The sequence below is a fragment of the Ranitomeya imitator genome, chromosome 1 (genome assembly GCF_032444005.1).
Source record: "Ranitomeya imitator isolate aRanImi1 chromosome 1, aRanImi1.pri, whole genome shotgun sequence".
NCBI classification, from domain to species: Eukaryota; Metazoa; Chordata; class Amphibia; order Anura; family Dendrobatidae; genus Ranitomeya; species Ranitomeya imitator.
Genome location: NC_091282.1, coordinates 855,713,596 through 855,735,390, shown reverse-complemented (window position 1 = coordinate 855,735,390; position 21,795 = coordinate 855,713,596). Strand labels below are relative to the sequence as shown.

At 40.7% G+C, this 21,795-nt stretch overlaps 1 protein-coding gene across 1 annotated transcript in view; it reads left to right on the top strand.

Moving 5' to 3' along the window:
• Positions 1-21,795, top strand: part of UNC13A (unc-13 homolog A) — a 381,474-nt gene that overhangs the window by 219,496 nt on the left and 140,183 nt on the right. Inside the window, exons 22-24 of the mRNA XM_069741790.1 lie at positions 10,465-10,618; positions 12,351-12,419; positions 13,631-13,720. Of these exons, the coding sequence (XP_069597891.1) occupies positions 10,465-10,618; positions 12,351-12,419; positions 13,631-13,720 (313 nt within the window). The remainder of the gene's footprint in view (positions 1-10,464; positions 10,619-12,350; positions 12,420-13,630; positions 13,721-21,795) is intronic.

The window sequence follows — 21,795 nt, the reverse complement described above, 5'->3', positions numbered from 1 at the left end:
ATGCTACAGTATTTACTGTATATTATATTAATATATATAACTGCAGAATTATATTGAAATAGAATAATTACATATTAATAAATAATACATTGTATAACTCATCATATAATATAATTACATATTTAGCCAATTCCTATCCCAAAATGTAACTCTCTGTCGATTATCTGAAATGCTGTATTTAGTAAGGTCAGTTTTAACCCTATGGACTCTTTGAAGAGCTGCTGTGATAATGGAGTGTTCAGCTGAGCTCCCCCTGGGATACTCACCTGCTTCCGTCTGTCAGTTTCCGCCATCTTTACAGACAGATCTGAGCCTTCAGATTTTAAATCTTTCAGAGAAATTTCTTTAATAGACTCCTGAATCTTTTCATACGGTTTGTAACAAATATGTAATTTTCTTCGTACTTCATAGATTTGATTTTGGATCAGTTTTGGAGATTTTGATTTTGGCTTTTGATAAGATTGAATTCTGACTGGTTTCAAAAACTTAGTAAAATGTGTTTTCCTTTCAAGATTCTCGTGTTTTCTAGAAAAATCAAGGGATTGGGCGCATTCGTATAAAGAATTTTTCTGTGTAGCAATTATACGAGATACAGGATTTAAGAATTTAAATTTGTTTACAAAACAATTTATCATGGATTGTTGATTCAAATTCGTACAGACCAATTTATAAATCCTTTCAAAAATGGCCATAAAAGTAAACGTACATTCTTCCCGGCCAATCTTCAATTTTAGAAGAATATCAAGATCTGGATAATTTTCTTTCAATCCACAGAAAATCAAAATTCTTAATCTTTCTACATCAGTCATATTTTCATACTCCTCATTCTGCATTTCTAATGAATATCTTCTCATAAAAGTTACTGGCAGCCAAATTTTAAACAAATTATTTTTCTCCTGATTAGTCAAATCAAACTTATCAGCAAAACTCTCAAATATCTCTGAATTTCTGCACACATGGATTTTGTCATCATATGCAGGAATGATTTTGCATAATTTTAGCAGGATTTTCCTAGATTTAAGTTGGAGTTGGGCCTCTGAGTCGTCTATTTTTAGTGGCAATGGTACATCTGTCCCTCGTAGATCATCTTTGTCAATTGTCATGTCTCCTTCACTTCCTCCATCTTGTTTTTCATCTTGTGTCACAAAGTCAATGTCACTTTGGGTGGTCATCGTCATTACAGATACGTGCGTCACATCTTTCTCACTCTTCTCATTACAGTCAATCTTGGGAACATCATTAGTTTCCTTAGAAATTCTTTCTACACTGTCTTTTTTGGACTTCTCTATGACAAACTCGTTAAATACATAAACCATATGTAAAATATTTTTAAGTTGCTCTTTTTCTTTTTTCTTAGACATTAGCTTACAATCTAAATTCAAATTCGCGGTTCTGCATTCTGAAAATAAATTAGACCAAAATATTTCTAAGCTAGATCCGTACAAACTTACAAAGTCTATCTGACTTGATTTAGCATATGAATTTATCAAATCCATTTGTCTTACCTTGAAATCTCAGCTTGTAGTCCCTTTGCTTTTACAACGCTGGGCTCCGGACTTCAGCACGGCTATTTTTAGCACGTCTGTTCTTCAGCACTACCAGTGCTTGCTGTCAATCCGTACAACACCTGTTAGTCTCTGTCATTCGTAGGTTCTTGTGAGATCTTTGTGACTTGAAATTTTGAAGTGGAATTCCTGAATACTTGCACAATCTAGCGGAACTCTTCTGTCTTCCCCCGTGTGCAAGAAGAAGGAAATTCACGCAAAAATAGCACAAAAAATCAAAACTGGCTGGCTAGGCCAAATGTTAAAAATCGTTATTGCGCAAAAATATCTAATCAAGACTTAACCAGGTGCGTTATTCTTAAAAGAAAAATGTCATGATTTTCTGACGAAAGTATAGTGGTTTATTGAGTTATCCACCATCGCAGCAAAAACATAAAAGGTAGATGAAACAATTACAAACAGAGTGTCCATGTGTAAATATCAGCGCTTCTCCTGTTACTCATCTTTAAAAGGTAGAATGGTAGAAGTCATCTGTCTGTGTGAAAGTCTGAAGTCATCATGGCATGGAGTAGCTAACAGCTGTTGTTCCTCGTGTCTTGTCTCATGTCCATGGAGAATGATGGTGAAGGAAGGGAGGTGACCGTCCCACGTGACAAAAAGCCCCCCACCCCCTCCTTAGAGACGTTATTTATATGGTTTCTACAGATCACGTGTCTTCTGTATATGGAGTTAACTTATACTCTGAGCTACATACACAGAAATAGCTTTAGATAGTGTCAGCAAGAAACCATGTGCTCGGTACAGAATAAAAATAAGAATAATTAATATTTAACATTGCAGCTGGGAGTGTGCACTTTCAGCCCATATTATATATATAATTGTATTTCTGAACATGTTTTTGTAAACAGCTAAAATAACAAAACTTGTGTCACTGTCCAAATATTTCTGGCCCTAACTGTAAGTTCTAGAATCAACAGTGGGTCAACAGTAACTCCATTTTCTCATACATTTCTTTCAGGTGTACGGCATGTCCAATAGGTATAGAAGGATAAATATTTCCATTGTGTAGCAAAACAGCCTTCAGACTCAAAACTGACAAATCAATGAACAGTCGCCATTCTTTCGGGTCATGTTCGCATCCAAGAGCACCAAACAACCCCAAGACGTCGTTGCAAAACGTTAAACTGTCGTCATGGTTGAAAAATTGATTAAGGTCTTCTTGACGATTGCGAAAAACAGAAACTCTTGTTCCTGGTAATAAGAGATTCCGTTCTTGTAGTGTTGATCCCAATAATTCTGCCTGCCTCTTTGACAATTTCAAATCTCTGACCAAGTCACTCAGATCAGCTTGACTGAACAGCTGTGGATTAGATGTGGAAGGCTCAAAGTCTAGGTCTGCAGCAGTTTTATTTTCCACTGACATTGTTAGTTCATCTTTGTCTATTATCCATCCTTTGGGCGACTGTGGAACACGAAGACTTTCATCGTCTGGCACTGGTCTTATGGCTGAAGGAAGATTAGGATATTCTTTGATTTCTTGTTCTTTGCTGAATATCCTGTTACATTTGTAAGGCAGAAGTAGCAATCTGTTACATGATTTCTCTGCTCTCTCCATATCATTGGGACAGCGAACGGCATTGAAGGTCGTGATCCACTCACCATGCTCTAAGGCTTCTAGAACAAGATGCACAGCATATGAGGTGCCCACTGTTTGTCCTGATCTCCGATTGAACATTCAAAGTATAGTTCATATGCTTTCTTAACAAGTGGAGTCATTTCCTTCTTTTGTGCGTTCATTGTATATTCTCCGCATATGTAGCAGAAATTATCACTGCTGTTGAGACACTGACGTGACATTTCAAAATAACTCTTCAGTTTTTAAAATGAAAAGTATTCAGGCGAATCGCATATATGATAGTATCGGGCCTCCATCTAGTTACTATCGCATTGGGAGGGCGGTAATGTCATGATGAGGGCAGGCTTTGCAGCATTGAGAATCTCTCCCCCTCATGTGCTCACCCACCTATCCACTCTCTCTTTCCCCATGTGCTGACTTCTCCCATCTGTGCTATCTTGAGATCGCAGAGGCTACATTTTGTGAGGTAAAATATTGTACGGTCAGACACAGCCTGTTACGGAACTGCAGCACTGATCTAAGAGAGAAGGGGGAAAGCTGACCCTGCACTAAGACTAGGCTGATACCCTACGATGGAGTGGGCGACCCATTCCTTGCAAATAGACCCACCGATGATCCTAGTTTAAACTCAGCGAAGAACTATAGATAAGGGGAAGGAGGTCCCTAAAAGATCTAAGGACTGGGTATAAAAAACAGGTCACCTCCTAATAGGAAACACAGAGAAGGCTGCAGAAACAAACTGAATACAGAAAACAAAAGATGGCAGAACCAGAGATCTCAGAACTGTGCAATATCAAACACAGAAATCTGTCAAATCACCTAGCCAGAACTCTAGCGGATTAACACTGATGTCCAGCAAGGAATGGGAGGCAGGTGCTGGGTAATAAAGGGTGATACAATCACCTGACCTAAGGCAACCCAGCACCAGGGGAAAAAGACCAGCAGCCAGAAAACCACAACAAGATGGCGATGGTCAAAACAAAACAGATTCTAACAGTACCTCCCCTTTTACTAGGATCCTCCGTATCCTCTTGGCCAAGCCTTATTAGGAAATCTCCTGTGAAAAGTCTTAATCAGCCTTAAAGCCAAGACGTCCTCAGCTTTCACCCAGGAATTATCCTCGTGAGCGAATCCCTTTCCTCAACACGAGATACTGCAAACTTCCTCTGTGCCACCTGGAATCTAAAATGCGTGAAATCTCAAACTCGCCGTCCTCACTGGAGGAACAGTAGGCATAGGTTCCTTATCTGGTGTGTCAACATTCTTCAGTAAAGATACATGAAAAGCTGAATTAATTATCCAGGACGAGGGGATGTCTAATCTCACTGCTGCCGAGTTGACCACCTGAACCACTTTGAAGGGTCCTACAAACTTAGGCCCCAGTTTTTTAGAAGGGATCTTCAAACGCAGATTCCTGGAGGACAACCAGACCATGTCCCCAACTGCAAATAACGCCTCCCTTCTTTTCTTGTCAAAATATTTCTTTGACCTCCTATTTGCCTCTTTCAGATTATGGCGTACATTGGTCCAAACCCTGTCCAAATTTCCAGAAAAACTCTCCTCCTCAGGCACCACTGCCCCAATCTTTGAAAATGGACCAAAAGATGGATGCCTCCCTGTACAGCAAAAAGAGAACACCCAGCCGAGGAAGACGTATGATTATTAAGAGCAAACTCAGCTAGTGGTAGATATTCTGACCACATCTCCTGATTGTCTGTAACAAAACATCTCAAAAACGGCTCAAACTCCTGGTTCTTCCATTTGGTCTGTCCATGGGACTCCGGATGATAACCTGATGAAAATGATAAATGAACCTTTAATCTGTCACAAAAAGCACGCCAAAAGCGAGCCACAAACTGTGGTCCTCTATCGGAAACAATGTCCGTGGGAACCCCATGGAGCCTGACAATCTCTTTCACAAATGCCTTCGCTAGAGTCTTGGAGCAGGATAATTTATTGAATGGGACCAGATGACACATCTTACTAAACCGGTCCACAACAACCCAGATGACAGAAAAACTCTCAGAGACCGGCAGATCAGTGATAAAATGAATAGCAAGATGTGACCACGGTGAACTAGGAACCTCCAAAGGGCACAGCAACCCTGCAGGCGGGGCATGTGAGGTCTTTGCCCTAGCGCACACCGTTCACTGACGCACCCACTTGATGATTTCTCTTTGCCACCCTGGCCACCAGAAACTTTGAACAATCGACTTTCTAGTTTCCGAAATCCCTGGGTGACCCACCAACCGAGACTCATGACATTCAGCAAACAAAGCTCTCCGCAAGGCTCTAGGCACAAATAATGTACCATACGGAGTGTTAGTTGGTGCAGCATTCTGGGCCTCTAGGATGCTACTCTCCAACTCAGAACCCAATGCTGCCACCACCACCCCTCTCTGCAAAATACCTTCCTCCTTCTCAGTATTAACTGTTGGAGAGAAACTATGAGACAAAGCATCTGCTTTAACATTCTTTGTCCCAGGGATATATGTGACGGAGAAATGAAACCGGGCAAAAAACAGTGCCCATCTAGCTTGACGGGCATACAAACATTTAGCAGCATCCAGATATATCAGATTCTTATGATCAGTAAAAACCTGTATTGGATGTCTAGCCCCCTCCAAAAAATGTCGCCAATGCTCAAATGTGAGTTTAATAGCCAGCAACTCTCTTTTTTAGAAAAGAAAGCACAGGCATGCACTCCATCTTCTCCCTCCTAGGACAAAACTGCCCCCACCCCTACTGAAGAGGCATCAACCTCCACCAGAAATGGCTTGGTCTCATCTGTCTGGATCAAAACAGGAGCAGAGCTAAACCTCTCCTTGAGATGCTCAAAAGCCTTAACAGCCTCAGAGGACCATTGGACAGTATTAGATCCCTTCTTGGTGAGATCAGTGATAGGTTTAGCGATCACAGAAAAATTCTTTATTAATTTTCTGTAATAATTGGCAAACCCCAAATATCTCTGAACTGACTTCAAACATTCAGGCCTAGGCCACTCCAGCACTGCCTGAACCTTCACCGGGTCCATCTCAAACCCATCACTGGAGACAAGGTACCCCCAAAAACTTATTTTCTGTACCACAAACTCGCGCTTCTCCAATTTAACAAAGAGTGAATTTTTACTCAAAATCTTTAGAACTTCGCGGACTCTGTGCCAATGCGACTTCAGATCAGGTGAATAGATTAAAATATCATCCAAATAAACAATAACACTCCTACCGAGCAACGACCTCATCAGAATGTCATTAATTAAATTTTGAAAAAACGCAGGCGCAGTAGAAAGGCCAAAAGGCATCACCAGACACTCAAAGTGACCTTCCAGGGTATTAAAGGCTGTCTTCCATTCATCGCCCTCCTTCACCTGCAGAAAATATTATTCCCCCCAGAAGTTCAATCTTAGAGAACCACTTCGGTCCGGTTAGTTTGTTAAACAAATCCGGAATCAGCGGCAACGGGTAAGGATTGCGCACATTGATCTTATTAATCTCCCAAAAATCCAGACACGGCCTAAGGCCCCCATCCTTCTTTTTGACAAAAAAGAATCCTACAGCCACAGGGGATTTAGAGGGTCTTATATGACCTGCAGCTTTACTAGTCTGTAGGTATTCCTTTAAGGTCTCCCTCTCGGGAATCGTCAGATTAAATAAACGACTCTTAGGAAGTGTGGCACCTGGGACGAACTCAATAGTGCAGACATAATCTCTGGGGTGGTAGAGCTAGCTACTCGACCTCCGAAAATACCCTCCAGAAATCCTGAATGGCTTCAGGTAGCTCGTTCTTCACAACAGCAGCAATGTGAACATTACAACAATTACCATAACACCCCTGACCACAAGACTTTATTGTACTAGACGACCAGTCCAGCAAAGGATTGTGCATTTTTAACCAGGGTAAACCCAGGACAACTGGGCAAGGTAATTTAGCAAGAACAAACAAGTCTATACACTCCTGATGTTCCATATTCACAATAAGTGGGAACCCGGTAACCTTTGAGAAATACACCCATGTTCCAGAGGAGTGTTATCAATAGCCACAACAGGAATAGGAGATGAAAATGGTTCAGAATCAAACTTTAGGAATTGTTGATCAATCAAATTAAGTGCAGAACCACAATCCACCATTACCTGAAAGTCAATGGAATGACCATGATATGTGGTATTACCAGAAAAAACTCCTGCTGACCATAAAAACGCAATACGAACTGGAGTGTTACTCCTACTGACCTTTTTTTTCTTTCCTTATGCGAACCTCACATTGCTTAATAAAATGGTCAACCTTACCACAATACCAGCATAGCCCTTCAGCGAACCTCTTCTCCCTCTCCTGGGAACGAGAGGACATCGCCCCAAGTTGCATCGGTTCCCCGCTGTCGACGGGGCTATCCTGAGAGACTGGGTCCAGCATTATAAGAGCCTTCTCTTCATTTCGTCTGTCTCTCAATCTTCTGTCCACACAGATAGCTAACTGCAGGATATACATTGAGCAAAACTTTAACTCTTTCACTCAAACCTGCTATAAAACTGACTCTTGAGCGCTGGGTCATTCCATCTGACCTCTGTGGACCATCGTCTAAACAGGGTGCAATACCTCTCAGCATCCACAGAGCCCTGTTTAAGCCGTCTGAGCTGTTCCTCAGCTGATGTGACCCGATCAGGATCATCATATAACAACCCCATAGCAGAAAAAAAAGCTTCTACTGATGTCAAACAAAGATCTTCAGGATGTAATGAAAACGCCAAGATTTGGGGTTCACTTCGCAATAAAGACATAATAATCCCCACACGCTGTAATTCACTCCCTGAGGATCTGGATCTAAGCCGAAAATATAGTAAACATGCATTTTTAAACGTAAAAAATTCCTGCCGTTTACCAGAAAAAAACTCAGGTAATCCTGCCTTAGGTTCTTCTGTCTGTGTTTGATATTGTGCAGTTCTGGGATCTCTGGTTCTGCTATCTTTTGTTTGTGTTTTCAGTTTGTTTCTGCAGCCTTCTCTGTGTTTCCTATTAGGAGGTGACCTGTTTTTTATTCCCAGTCGTTAGATCTTTTAGGGTCCTTCTTCCCCTTGTCTATAGGTCTTCGCTGAGTTTAAACTAGGATCGTCGGTGGGTCCTAGACGCTGCACATATTGAAAGAATCCGGGAATTTTTTTGTTATATATATATATATGTGTGGCTGGACAAACCTTTACGGAACTGCAGCACAGAACTAGGAGAGAAGGGGGAAAGCTGACCCTGCACTGAGACTAGGCTGATACCCAACGATGGAGTGGGTGACCCATTCCTAGTGAATAGACCCAACGACGATCCTAGTTTAAACTCAGCACAGACCTATTGATAAGGGGAAGGAGGACCCTAAAAGATCTAACGACTGGGTATAAAAAAAACAGGTCACCTCCTAATAGGAAACACAGAGAAGGCTGCAGAAACAAACTGAAAACAGAAACAAAAGATAGCAGAACCAGAGATCCCAGAACTGCACAATATCAAACACAGAAAGCTATCAAAGCACCTAGCCAGAACTCTAGCGGATTAACACTGATGTCCAGCAAGGAATGGGAGGCAAGTGCTGGGTAATAAAGGGTGATACAATCACCTGACCTAAGACAACCCAGCACCAGGGGAAAAAGACCACCAGCCAGAAAACCACAACAAGATGGCGGATAGTCAAAACAAAACAGATTCTAACACAGCCATTACACAGTACACAGCAGGAGCATATTTACAAGATTATCTCAGCACATGTACATTTTATTTAAACACATCCAATTGTGGAAATTATTATTATTCAAAGATCTATTGATAAAAATGAACTTTTGTTTATGGGGAAAAAAAGACTTTTCATCAGTTTAAACATGTTAAATTGGCCACTACATGGAAAAGGACTGAAGAGCTGAATAAAACATAGGTTTTTTTTATTGTACACATTCACTAAGTGCCCAAATGCAGAGTGCGCTTAGGCTTTCGTCACACGTTGAGTTTTTGATGCAATTTTTCTTTCTGCAGGCAAAGCCTGCTTGAAGCTGCTACAAAAAAAGCAATTTTTTGCTGCTTAGTTGCTGTGTTTTTGTTGTCTGTTGTGCATGATGACAAAGTTTAGTGCCCCAAAAAATTATGATGCAAACTCCTTAAGGTTTTTGCACCAAAAACACAGTAAAAACTGATACCTGCGTTTTTTGCTGCGTTTTTGCACTTACTCATTGTTTCCCGAATGAAAAAAAATGCTGCACATAAGCAGAAACAATACTGAAAGAAGTGACATGCTGCAGCTTTCAAAAATGGATCAGTTTTCCCAATAAGTCAGGAAAAAGAAAACAATGTGTGTGCATGACATTTCTGAAATCTCGTAGACTTTGCTTGTAGTTTAAAACGCAGCTTAAAATTTGCATTAAAAAATGCTGCAAAAACGCAACGTGTGAACATAGCCTTAAACTTAAGAAATCCAGTGTACTGTTCATATATTTCATGTATTTTTTTTACTTGAAGATGTTTTGAAAAATGCCTGGTGGGAAAAAAAAAGTGCATATCACTTATTTGAAGAGATCCTAATGGAATATGCTCCAAACTAAGCCCAGTCCAATTAGACGGGTTGAAAAACGACAGGAAAACGCTTTCTGCAAACTTCCAAAATTGTTCAAAACTTTGTCAGGAACATCTTCATGAAAGAAAAACACCCAGAAATAATTAGCATTTCCTGAAGCAACTTACACATAATAAACCTCATTGGTTTTAAATTCCTCAAAATTCTCAGTGTAAAGATAGCCTTAGGGTGTGTGCATGTGTTCTGTTTCCTGACTTATTGGGGAAGAAATTAAGCCATTTTTGATGAGTTTTGAGTTTTTAGGAGAATTTTGGGAGTTTCCTCTCTAAAAATTCCTAAAAAGGTTAACTTTCACGCACTTCTTTTTTGGCAGACTTCACATGTGTTTTATTCCAATTTTTCAGTATTTCTTGTGTTTTAATATCTCTGCTTTTGTAGATGCATTTTTGAAACATCAAGTCATGCAGATCATTTGATTTGATGAAACCTCTTAGAACCACGTGGTTTATAATATAAAAAGTATGATAAACAATTGCCATCAAAAAATGCATTTTAAGTGCAGATTAAATAGCCTGGTTTTGCATTAAATAGATTGCAAGGGGGTGGATTCAGTACTATGAGGCATCAGAGTGCTACGCAGGTCTTTTCAGGAAAATTGGAATACCAGTGATGAATTTGAATTTCAAAAGATTTAATCATTTCGAGTCATTATGGGTCGAATATTGTACAGTTGTTACATTTTATTTTTTCAACCTTGTTGTTTTGCTTAAATTTTTCAGTCATTTTGCCTGCCTTTCTTCTAAGTACATGTGCCCAGGTGTACCAGCTGTTATGAGCACCCTCCTTGCCAATATTAATGCTTACTACGCTCATACCACCGCATCAACTAATAATGTATCTGCCTCAGATCGTTTTTCTGCCTCAAATTTTGGTGTAAGTTAATTTTTCACTATGTCATTCGTAAAAGAATTTGAAAAAACTGTTAAGTCAGTGTTTTGTTTAACACATATATTATATTTTCTGCTATGAATTGCAAACAAATGGCACATACAAACTAATCATATTACCTATTTTTATGTAAAAAGAAAGGTAACCTTTTAAATGTGGACAAGATTACCAAGACTATATTAGTGGATCTTGATTCTATTGATATGCTCCTTCCAAAATACTGTATAATATATAATGGCAAAGTCCAACAATTTCCTAATGTCCTAAATTAAGCGTAAAAAGGCTTGCACTGGATTTAAATCATACAAATCCTTTGAAGCTCAGACAGATAAGTGCTGGACAGATGCCTCTTTCCCTATGCAAAGAAACAAACATGCTTGGTCTGATTGTTCCCCCTACCAAAACATTGGGTACAATGATCCTAACATAGTCTGTGGTCTCAACTAGAGATGAGTGAATATGATTGGCTCCCTCCTTATTCGGGAAGCTATGGCACTTACCGAAGAAGCTGCAGAGGGAACCCGGGTACATGGAGCGCGCCGGCTGCTCAGCTGTCCGACGCCGCAGCTGCATGTGTCAAGGCTGTGTCAGTGTCACAACACATGCAAGGAGAGCCCAACAAACTTGCTCTCCGTGCATGTGTTGTGACTGTCATACAGCCGCGACACATGCAGCTGCGGCACCGGACAGCTGAATATCGGGGGTGCTTCAGGTATCCGGGTCTAGTCTGAACCTGGCCTAAAATAATAAATTCCTGTGTGCATGCAGCCGTCATTAGGGGGCGTTTATGTTCACTGCATATGTTGATATATTTTCATGCACTTTAACTCTGCAATAAAGATATCGTATATTTGATAACAAAATTAAATTCACCACGGAATTTTGAACCAAATTTGACACACAAAATTACAACATTACATGTTCAAGTGTAGACTTTCATTTTAAGAGAGTAATAGCCCATCTATAACTATTTTGTGGTTTTCTTAATAAAAGTAAAATTGACAGTACTGTGCAAAACATTTTCGCAGGTGTGGAAAAATGTTGCGAAGTAAGAATTTTAAAAAATAAAAGTGTTGGCAAAATACAAAGAGAATGAACAAAAGAGAAATCTAAATCAAATCAATATTTGGTGTCATCACACTTTGCCTTCAAAACAGCATCAAAGCATTAACTCTTCGGCCGGAGTCACACTACAGCGAGATACGGCCGAGTCTCGCAGGTTAAAACCAAGCTCTGGCACCGGCACTCCAGAGCGGAGCGTGCAGCTCCATGTATTGCTATGCGGCCGCACGCTGCGCTCTGGAGTGCCGGTGTCAGAGCTTGTTTTTAACCTGCGAGACTCGGCCGTATCTCTTTATAGTGTGACTCCGGCCTTCCAGGTACACTTGTGCACAGGTTTGGAAGGAACTCAGCAGAGAGATTGTTCCAGGCATCTTGGAGAACCAACCACAGATCTTCTCAAATTATCTATCACTTCGTGTAGTCCCAGACAGACTGGATGATGTAGAAATCAGGGCGCTGCAGTGACCATATCATGACTTCCAGGACTCTTCATTCTTCTTTACGCTGAAGATATTTCCTAATAACTTTGGCTGTATTTTGGGGAATATTAAATTTGAAAATATACATAATTTATTAATTTATGTAATACAATAAAGTTTTAACGAGCCTGACAAATTGCCCCCTGAAAGCATATTATTTTGATTCATTTATACAGAAGGAGAGATTTGTGAAGCTTCTTGATCAACTGCACAACTCGTTGCGTATTGACCTTTCAATGTATCGGGTAAGAAGAAATTTCATTTTTTTCTTGTCACAACTGTTTTATTCCTGCCAAAACTATAATAATACTTATAATCTATAATGCTTCAAAAAAGTCAGAATTTTTTTTTTATTTACTCGTGTTATATCATTGCCTAAATATAACAAAACAATGAGCTGTAAAGAAATAGTGCTATGGGGGAAAAAGTGGAATTGTGGCAACAATTAGATCCAATTTCTCATTTGTTAGAGCCCCTTTGTGATATAAAATCAGGCTAAAAATAAACAAAGTGTTAAAAGGTGAGACGTCAGTCAAAAAGAATAAATAATTTAGAATCTGTTACAAAAACAAGAGCTGTTTTGGATACATTGTGAATGGAAAACAGCAGCTCAAAAATTTGTAAAATATTCAAAATTACATGTGACTTGTCCATTACCTAAGTGTTCAATAGTTGCCATTAGTTACCTGTTTTTAAGGCTTGGTGCACACTATGTCTGTGCTCTTTGCCTACAGTATAAGGCTAGGTTCACATCGCATTAGTACCATCTGTTTAACGGATCCGTTTCTAAGTGGCATTGACGTAATGTAACTGATTTGTTAACGCACCTATTGCCATCCATTATCGTAACGCATCCTAACGCATGTCAAAATCGGCATGCATTAGTGCTAGTCCATTACTTTGAGATGCACCTTCGAACGCAGTCTACCGCGCTTTCGGGTACATTACGTCTAACGCACATAGAATGGACGCGTTCCCTGTGCATAGACCTCCATTACTAACACATGCCGACGCAATGGTTCCATGCGTTAGCGCATGCGTTAACGCGATTGTAGAAAACAAAAGATTTTTGCCATCAGCGTCAGCGCATCCATTTAATGGATCCGTTAAATGGATGGCACTAACGCGCTGTGAACCTAGCCTAAGCAGGAGGTCCAGTCTCCCCGGTATGATCTTGCATGCTGATTGTTTTTAAAGCACAGCAGAGTGCGTTTTCTTGTACATATGGCCTCTGCTTAGAAAGAAATACCATGTGACCTATTTTTTCTTTTACTTATGTTAAAAGAATACCTTCACATACAACCTGACTATGGCCACTGTCAGGCACATACTTCCTGGGCATTGGGCACATTTGCCCCACAGTGGTGACACACTTAACTTATTCATAACCAAGGATGTATTGAAAGTCACTGTTTAATTACTTTCTTGCACCAATTTCTTTTTTGCTTTCTCATAGAATAATTTTCCAGCAAGCAGCCCAGAAAGACTTCAAGACCTTAAATCTACTGTTGATTTGCTTACCAGTATCACATTCTTCAGAATGAAGGTAAGAAGAATATACGGGTGCTTCTCACAAAATTAGAATATCCTCAAAAAGTTAATTTATTTCAGTTCTTCAATACAAAAAGTGAAACTCATATATTATATAGTGATCTATTTCAAGTGTTTATTTCTGTTTATGCTGATGATTATAGCTTACTGCCAATGAAAACCCAAAAATCATTATCTCAGTAAATTAAAATAATTAACAAAACACACCTGCAAAGGTTTCCTAAGCATTTAAAAAGGTCCCTTAGTCTGTTTCAGTAGCCTCCACAATCATGGGGAAGACTGCTGACTTGACAGATGTCCAGAAGGCAGTCATTGACACACTCCACAAGTAGGGTAAGCCACAAAAGGTAATTGCTACAGAAGCTGGCTGTTCACAGAGTGCTGTATCCAAGCATATTAATGGAAAGTTGAGTGGAAGGAAAAAGTGTGGTAGAAAAAGGTGCACAAGCAACTGGGATAACCGTAGCCTTGAAAGGATTGTTAAGAAAAGTCCATTCAAAAATTTGGGGGAGATTCACAAGGAGTGCTGGAGTCATTGCTTCAAGAGCCACCACACACAGATGCATCCAGGATATGGGCTACAAGTGTTGCATTCCTTGTGTCAAGCTGCACATGACCAATAGACAACGTCAGAAGTGTCTTACCTGGGCCAAAGAGAAAAAGAACCGAACTGTTGCTCAGTGGTCCAAGCCTTGTTTTCAGATGAAAGTAAATTTTGCATTTAATTTGGAAATCAAGGTCCCAGAGTCTGGAGAAAGAGTGGAGAGGCCACAATCCAAGCTGCTTGTGGTCTAGTGTGAAGTTTCCACAATCAGTGATGGTTTGGGGAGCCATGCCATCTGCTGGTGTAGGTCCACTGTGTTTTATCAAGACCAAAGCTAGCGCAGCCGATTACCAGGAAATTTTAGAGCAGTTCATGCTTCCCTCTGCTGACAAGCTTTTTGGAGATGGAAATTTCATTCTCACACAGGACTTGGCACTGCCAAAAGTACCAATTCCGGGTTTAAAAACAACAGTATCACTGTGTTTGATTGGCCAGCAAACTCGCCTGGCCTTAACCCCATAAAGAATCTATGGGGTATTGTCAAGAGGAAGATGAGAGACATGAGATCCAACAATGCAGACAAGCTGAAGGCTGCTATCAAAGCTACCTGGGCTTCCATAACACCTCAGCAGTGCCTCAGGCTGATCACCTCCAGGCCACACCGCATTGGTGCAGTAACTGATGCAAAAGGAGCCCCGACCAAGTATTGAGTGAATTTACTGAACATATACAGTGGGGCAAAAAAGTATTTAGTCAGTCAGCAATAGTGCAAGTTCTACCACTTAAAAAGATGAGAGGCGTCTGTAATTTACATCATAGGTAGACCTCAACTATGGGAGACAAACTGAGAAAAAAAAATCCAGAAAATCACATTGTCTGTTTTTTTAACATTTTATTTGCATATTATGGTGGAAAATAAGTATTTGGTCAGAAACAAAATTTCATCTCAATACTTTGTAATATATCCTTTGTTGGCAATGACAGAGGTCAAACGTTTTCTGTAAGTCTTCACAAGGTTGCCACACACTGTTGTTGGTATGTTGGCCCATTCCTCCATGCAGATCTCCTCTAGAGAAGTGATGTTTTTGGCTTTTCGCTTGGCAACACGGACTTTCAACTCCCTCCAAAGGTTTTCTATAGGGTTGAGATCTGGAGACTGGCTAGGCCTCTCCAGGACCTTGAAATGCTTCTTACGAAGCCACTCCTTCGTTGCCCTGGCGGTGTGCTTTAGATCATTGTCATGTTGAAAGACCCAGCCACGTTTCATCTTCAATGCCCTTGCTGATGGAAGGAGGTTTGCACTCAAAACGTTTGACCTCTGTCATTGCCAACAAAGGATATATTACAAAGTATTGAGATGAAATTTTGTTTCTGACCAAATACTTATTTTCCACCATAATATGCAAATAAAATGATAAAAAAACAGACAATGTGATTTTCTGGATTTTTTTTTCTCAGTTTGTCTCCCATAGTTGAGGTCTACCTATGATGTAAATTACAGACGCCTCTCATCTTTTTAAGTGGTGGAACTTGCACTATTGCTGACTGACTAAATACTTTTTTGCCCCACTGTATATCAGTAGGCCAACATTTCAGATTTTAACCCCTTCATCCCCGGAGCTTTTTCCGTTTTTTCATTTTCGTTTTTCGCTCCCCTCCTTCCCAGAGCCATAACTTTTTTATTTTTCCGTCAATATGGCCATGTGAGGGCTTATTTTTTGCGGGACGAGATGTAATTTTGAACGATACCATTGGTTTTACCATGCCATGTAACAGAAAACGGGAAAAAATTCCAAGTGTGATGAAATTGCAAAAAAAGTGCAATCTCACACTTGTTTTTTGTTTGGCTTTTTTGCTAGGTTCACCAAATGCTAAAACTAGACACCTAACATGTCTAGGTTATTTTTTATCTAAGTGGTGAAAAAAAAAATTGTGCGATTTTCCGATACCTGTAGCATCTCCAATTTTCATGATCTGGGGTCAGGTGAGGGCTTATTTTTTGCGTGCCGAGCTGGCATTTTTAATGATACCATTTTGGTGCAGATACGTTCTTTTGATCGCCCATTATTGCATTTTAATGCAATGTCGCGGCGACACACAAAAAAAAATTGGGGCGTTTTGATTTTTTTTTCTCGCTACGCCATTTAGCGGTCAGGTTAATCCTTTGTTTTTATTGATAGATCGGGCGATTCCTAACGCGGCGATACCAAATATGTGTATGTTTAATTTTTTTTTTTATTTGTTTTATTTTGATTGGGGCGAAAGGGGGGTGATTTGAACTTTTATATATTTTTTTCTTTTTTTATATTTTTAAACACTTTTTTTTTTAATTTTGGCATGCTTCAAAAGCCTCCATAGGAGGCTAGAAGCATGCACTACTCGATCGCCTCTGCAACATAGAGGTGAAGTACAGATCACCTCTATGTAGCAGAAATGCAGGTGTACTTTGAACGCCGACCACAGGGTGGCGCTCAAAGCAATCGGCCATCAACAAACATAGAGGTTTCAAGGAGACCTCTGGTTGTTATGGCAATGCACCGCTGACCCCCGATCATGTGACAGGGGTCATCGGTGTAAATACTCCCGGCCGCGCGGCCGGGAGCGCTAGTTAAATGCCGCTGTCAGCGCTTGACGGCGGCATTTAACTAGTTAATGGGCGCGGGCGGATCGCGATTCCGCTCGCGCTCATTGCGCGCACATGTCAGCTGTACAAAACAGCTGACATGTCGCGGCTTTGAGGTGGGCTCACCGCCGGAGCCCACCTCAAAGCAGGGGATCTGCCAGCTGACGTACTATTCCGTCAGCTGGCAGAAAGGGGTTAAGGAGTTTGAATGTTCTCCCCGTGTTTGAATGGGTTTCCTCCGGGTACTCCGGTTTCCTCCAACATTCCAAAGACATACTGATAGGGAATTTAGATTCTGAGCTCCATCGGGGACAGTGATGATAATGTGTGCAAAACTGTAAAGCGCTGCGGAATATGTTAGCACTATATAAAAATAAATATTATTATTATATTATGCATGGCACCCTCATCCCCATCATGGCATGCATGGCCCCGTCATCCCTATCCTAGTGTGCATGGCCCCCTCATCCCTATCCTGGTATGCATAGCCCCCTTATCCCTATACTTGTATGCATGGCTCTCTCATCCCCATCCTGTTATGCGTGGCCCCCTTATCCCTATCCTGGTATGCATGCCACACTCATCCTCATATTCATTCCCATCCTGGTATGCATGGCACACTCATCCCCATGCTGGTATGCATCAAGCCCCCATCAGAAAAAAAATAAAAAACATAAACTATCCTACTTGCCTTCCCTACACTCCCTTGCAGCGTCCAGTTCTGATGCCAGCTGCTGATTTATGCTTGTAAACAGCGCATAGCAGGGACGTTATGCGCTGCTTACAAGCAGAGGACAGGTGCCGGAATACTCACTGTTCTCCATGCCGGGACTATGGGTGTGTGGAGCAGTGGATATTCATTGATCTTTAAGTAACCTCAGCCATTGGCTTTCTGCAGCAGCAGGGCCATTGTGTGTGCCCGCTACTAAAAGGAATGAATGTAAAGGAGGGTAGAGAGTCTCAACGCAGAAATCCAGATTTGGAGTGGTGGCAAAATGGAGCTGGAGGGTGCTAATCCTGCTGGTGAACACAGCACTGAGTAACAGGAAGGGGAGGATTTGATTCCAGCACTCCGTCCAAGTAAAATCAAACAAGTTTATTTTGTCCATAGTTAAAACAGAAAAAATGCATAAAAACAACCTGACGCATTTCTGGTTCAATGAGCACCCTTAGTCATAAGGGTGTCAGTAAGTGAATGAGAAAATATTATATAGATGATAAGATCCAATCACAGTGTGATCGTTAATTAACAATTGCATGCAGCAGGTGATAACATACTGAGAACAAATTACATATGCAATATATCATTGATAAATATAAAACAAATTGTGTTTAAAATTCATTCCATTGGGAAACTTTGTGTTTAAACGTAGGATCCAAATATCTCCCTCATCATCAAAATTCTCTGCCAATCACCATCCCTTCTTGAAAGTTCTACTTTTTCCAACCCAAAAAACGCAAAAGTGAAAGGTCACCTTTGTGAGTACACACAAAATGTTTGGTTGCTCTTGAATAAGAGCTGCTCTTCCAGTTTATATTGGACATATGTTCTGCAATCCTTTCCTTTAGTTTGCAAATTTTGCAACCAACATAACTGATCTGACAATGCAGACATCTGATACAATATACCACATAGTTCGTATCACAATTAATGAAAAAGTTGATATTATGGTTAGAGGTGGGTGATATGGGAAAGGATTTAGTTTTATTGAGAACTTATTGACATACATTACACCTGTTTCTCCCACATTCATGGAACTCCTTAATAGAGAGCCAATTTGAAGAAAGACTTCAATGTTTTAATAAACTAGGGGATAACATGTTACCAAGGGAAAGTCCCCTTTTGGCAAAACATCTACAACCTTGGTTGGTGATGGTGTGCAAGATATCTTCCTGGGTGGTAACAGGTAAGTATTTGCAGATAATGTTACTAATTTTATAGAAATGAGGGCTGTAAGGAGTAAAGAATGTTAAATTGGACTGGGTCTATTGGAGATGGTTTTGAGAGCCATTTATTTTCATGGTTATTGTAGCCTCTGTGTCACAACCCACAAGGGAAATGCCACGACCCCAAAGGGTCAGTCCAGCGGATGGCACAACGAACACCAACAATGGGGATGGAAAAAGGGGGAGGAAGGCCCTCACAATAGGGAATGAGGGATGGGTCACCTCCTAACTCAGCCTGTGCCTATCCCTAAGCTCCCACTTCATCGGCTGGTCTCCAGAGAAAAACTATATCACGAACAGTTAGCTGATGCATCATGTGGCTAATTAAAGGATGGTGGGAGTGGTCACCACCCTCATCAGCTGACCAGCAACCTGCCAGCAAAGAAACTGACATTAACCCTTACTGGCACGAAAGCAAAAACAAAGTTTAAATTACACCAGAGGCAGAGCTATCACGAATCAAAAAATGAATCGTGACACTCTGTCAGTAAGGTGTTTGTAGATAGTCGCACTTTCCTCTATAAATGATGTGGTGGAACAGATGCGTTTTGCTCAATTCAGTTCACCATTAGGTATTGCTTGATGGTGTGAGGAGGATGGGAACTAGAATGGTGTAAAACTGCAATACCTCAAAACAGCGATGTTTCCACTTTATGTGTAACTGAGTTGCCAGACAATTTGATGTCCCAAAAGGAAGTCTCTTTGGAGGGGCTATTTACTGTGAATTTTATGAGAAAACTACTGTTTGGGCGCACAGCAGGGATCGGAAGGGAAGGAGCGTCATTTGACTTTTTGAATGTAAAATTTCCTGGAATCATTACCAGACGTCATGCTCCATTTGGAGAGCCCCTGATATGCTTAAACAGTGGAAACCCACCACAAGTGATCCCATTTTGGAAACTAGACCCCTCAAGGAATGTATTTAGATGTGTGGTAAGCACCTTGAACCCCCAGGTGCTTCACAGAAGTTTATAATGTTGAGCCGTGAAAATAATAAAATCACATTTTCCTCACAAAAATATTATTTTAGCCCCAAATTTAGCATTTTCATAAGCGTAACAGGAGAAAACACACCAAACAATTTGTATTGCAATTTCTCATGAGTATGCCCATACCTCATATGAGGGAGAAAACTACTGTTTGATCACACGGCAGGGCTCAGAAGGGAAGGAGCGTCATTTGACTTTTTGAATGTAAAATTTCCTGGAATCATTAGCGGATGTCATGTCCCATTTGGAGAGCCACTGTTGTGCCTAAACAGTGGAAACCCCCACAACTAACCCCATTTTGAAAACTAGACCCCTCAAGGAATGTGTTTAGGTGCGTGGTGAGTACCTTGAACCCCCAGGTGCTTCACAGAAGTTTATAATGTTGAGCCGTGAAAATAATAAAATCACATTTTCCTCACAAAAATGTTATTTTAGCCCCAAATTTAGCATTTTCATAAGGGTAACAGGAGAAAACGCACCATACAATTTTATTGTGGAATTTCTCATGAGTATGCCGATACCTCATATGAGGGAGAAAACTACTGTTTGGGCGCATGGCAGGGTTCAGAAGGGAAGGAGCGTCATTTGACTTTTTGAATGTACAATTTCCTGGAATCATTAGCGGACGTCATGTCCCATTTGGAGAGCCCCTGATGTGCCTAAACAGTGGAAACCCCCCACAACTGACCCCATTTTGGAAACTAGACCCCTCAATGAATGTATTTAGATGTGATCCCCAGGTGCTTCACAGAAGTTTATAAACATTGCGCTGTGAAAATAATAAAATCACATTTTTCCCATAAAAATATTATTTTAACCCAAAATTTGGCATTTTCCTAAGGGTGACTGGAGGAATTGCACCATACAATTTGTACTGCAATTTCTCCTGAGTATGTCAATACCCCATATATGGGGGAATACTACTTTTGAGGCACACTGCAAAGCTCCGAAGGGAAGAGGTGCCATACTGAAGTTCAGATTTTGCTGTAATTTCTTGAGGGTGCCATGTCACACTGGCAGAGCCCATGAGGTGCCAGAACTACATATGAACTCATTTTACAAACTATACTCCCCAATGAATTAATCTAGGGGTGCATTTTTTTTTTACAACAAACTGAGGTCCATTTTTTCCTGAGTGCACCAATACTCTACATGTAATCGGGAAATATTTTTCAGGCACAGCGCAAAGCTCAGAATGCAAGGAGCACGAGATTTTACTGTCACGATATGCGCACATGTTCATGATTTTTCATGTTTTTTTCACGTTTTTCGCTATAAAAACGCGATAAAACGCATACATTAAGCATCCTATTATTAGAATGCAATCAGCAATTTTTGGGCACATGCTGCGTTTTTTTCCGCTGCAGAATTGCATTCCAGAAAAAAAGCATCATGTTCATTCCTTGTGCGGAATCGCCAGGATTACGCAAACATAGGAATGCATTGATCCACTTACTTTCCGCATGTGGCTATACCCACCATGCGGGAAGTAAGCGGATCATGTGTGGTTGGTACCCAGGATGGAGGGGAGGAGACTCTCCTCCAGGCCCTGGGAACCATATAATTGTTTAAAAAAAGAATGAAAATAACAAATCGTGATATTCTCACCTTCTGGCGTCCCTCGCAGTGTTCTCGCTCCTTGCGATGCTTTCGTTCCCAGTGATGCTTTGCGGCAATGACCTGTGATGAGGTCATTGCCGCTAGGCATTATTGGTAACAAGAGCATCACGAGGAGCGGAACACTGAGGGAGACGCCGGAAGGTGGGAATATCACAATTTATTATTTTTTTTATTATTTTTAACATTAGATATTTTTACTATTGATGCTGCATAGGCAGCATCAATAGTAAAAAGTTGGTCACACTTGTCAAACACTATGTTTGACAAGTGTGGCCAACCTGTCAACCAGTTTTCCAAGCAATGCTACAGATCGCTTGGAAAATGCTAGCATTCTGCAAGCTAATTAT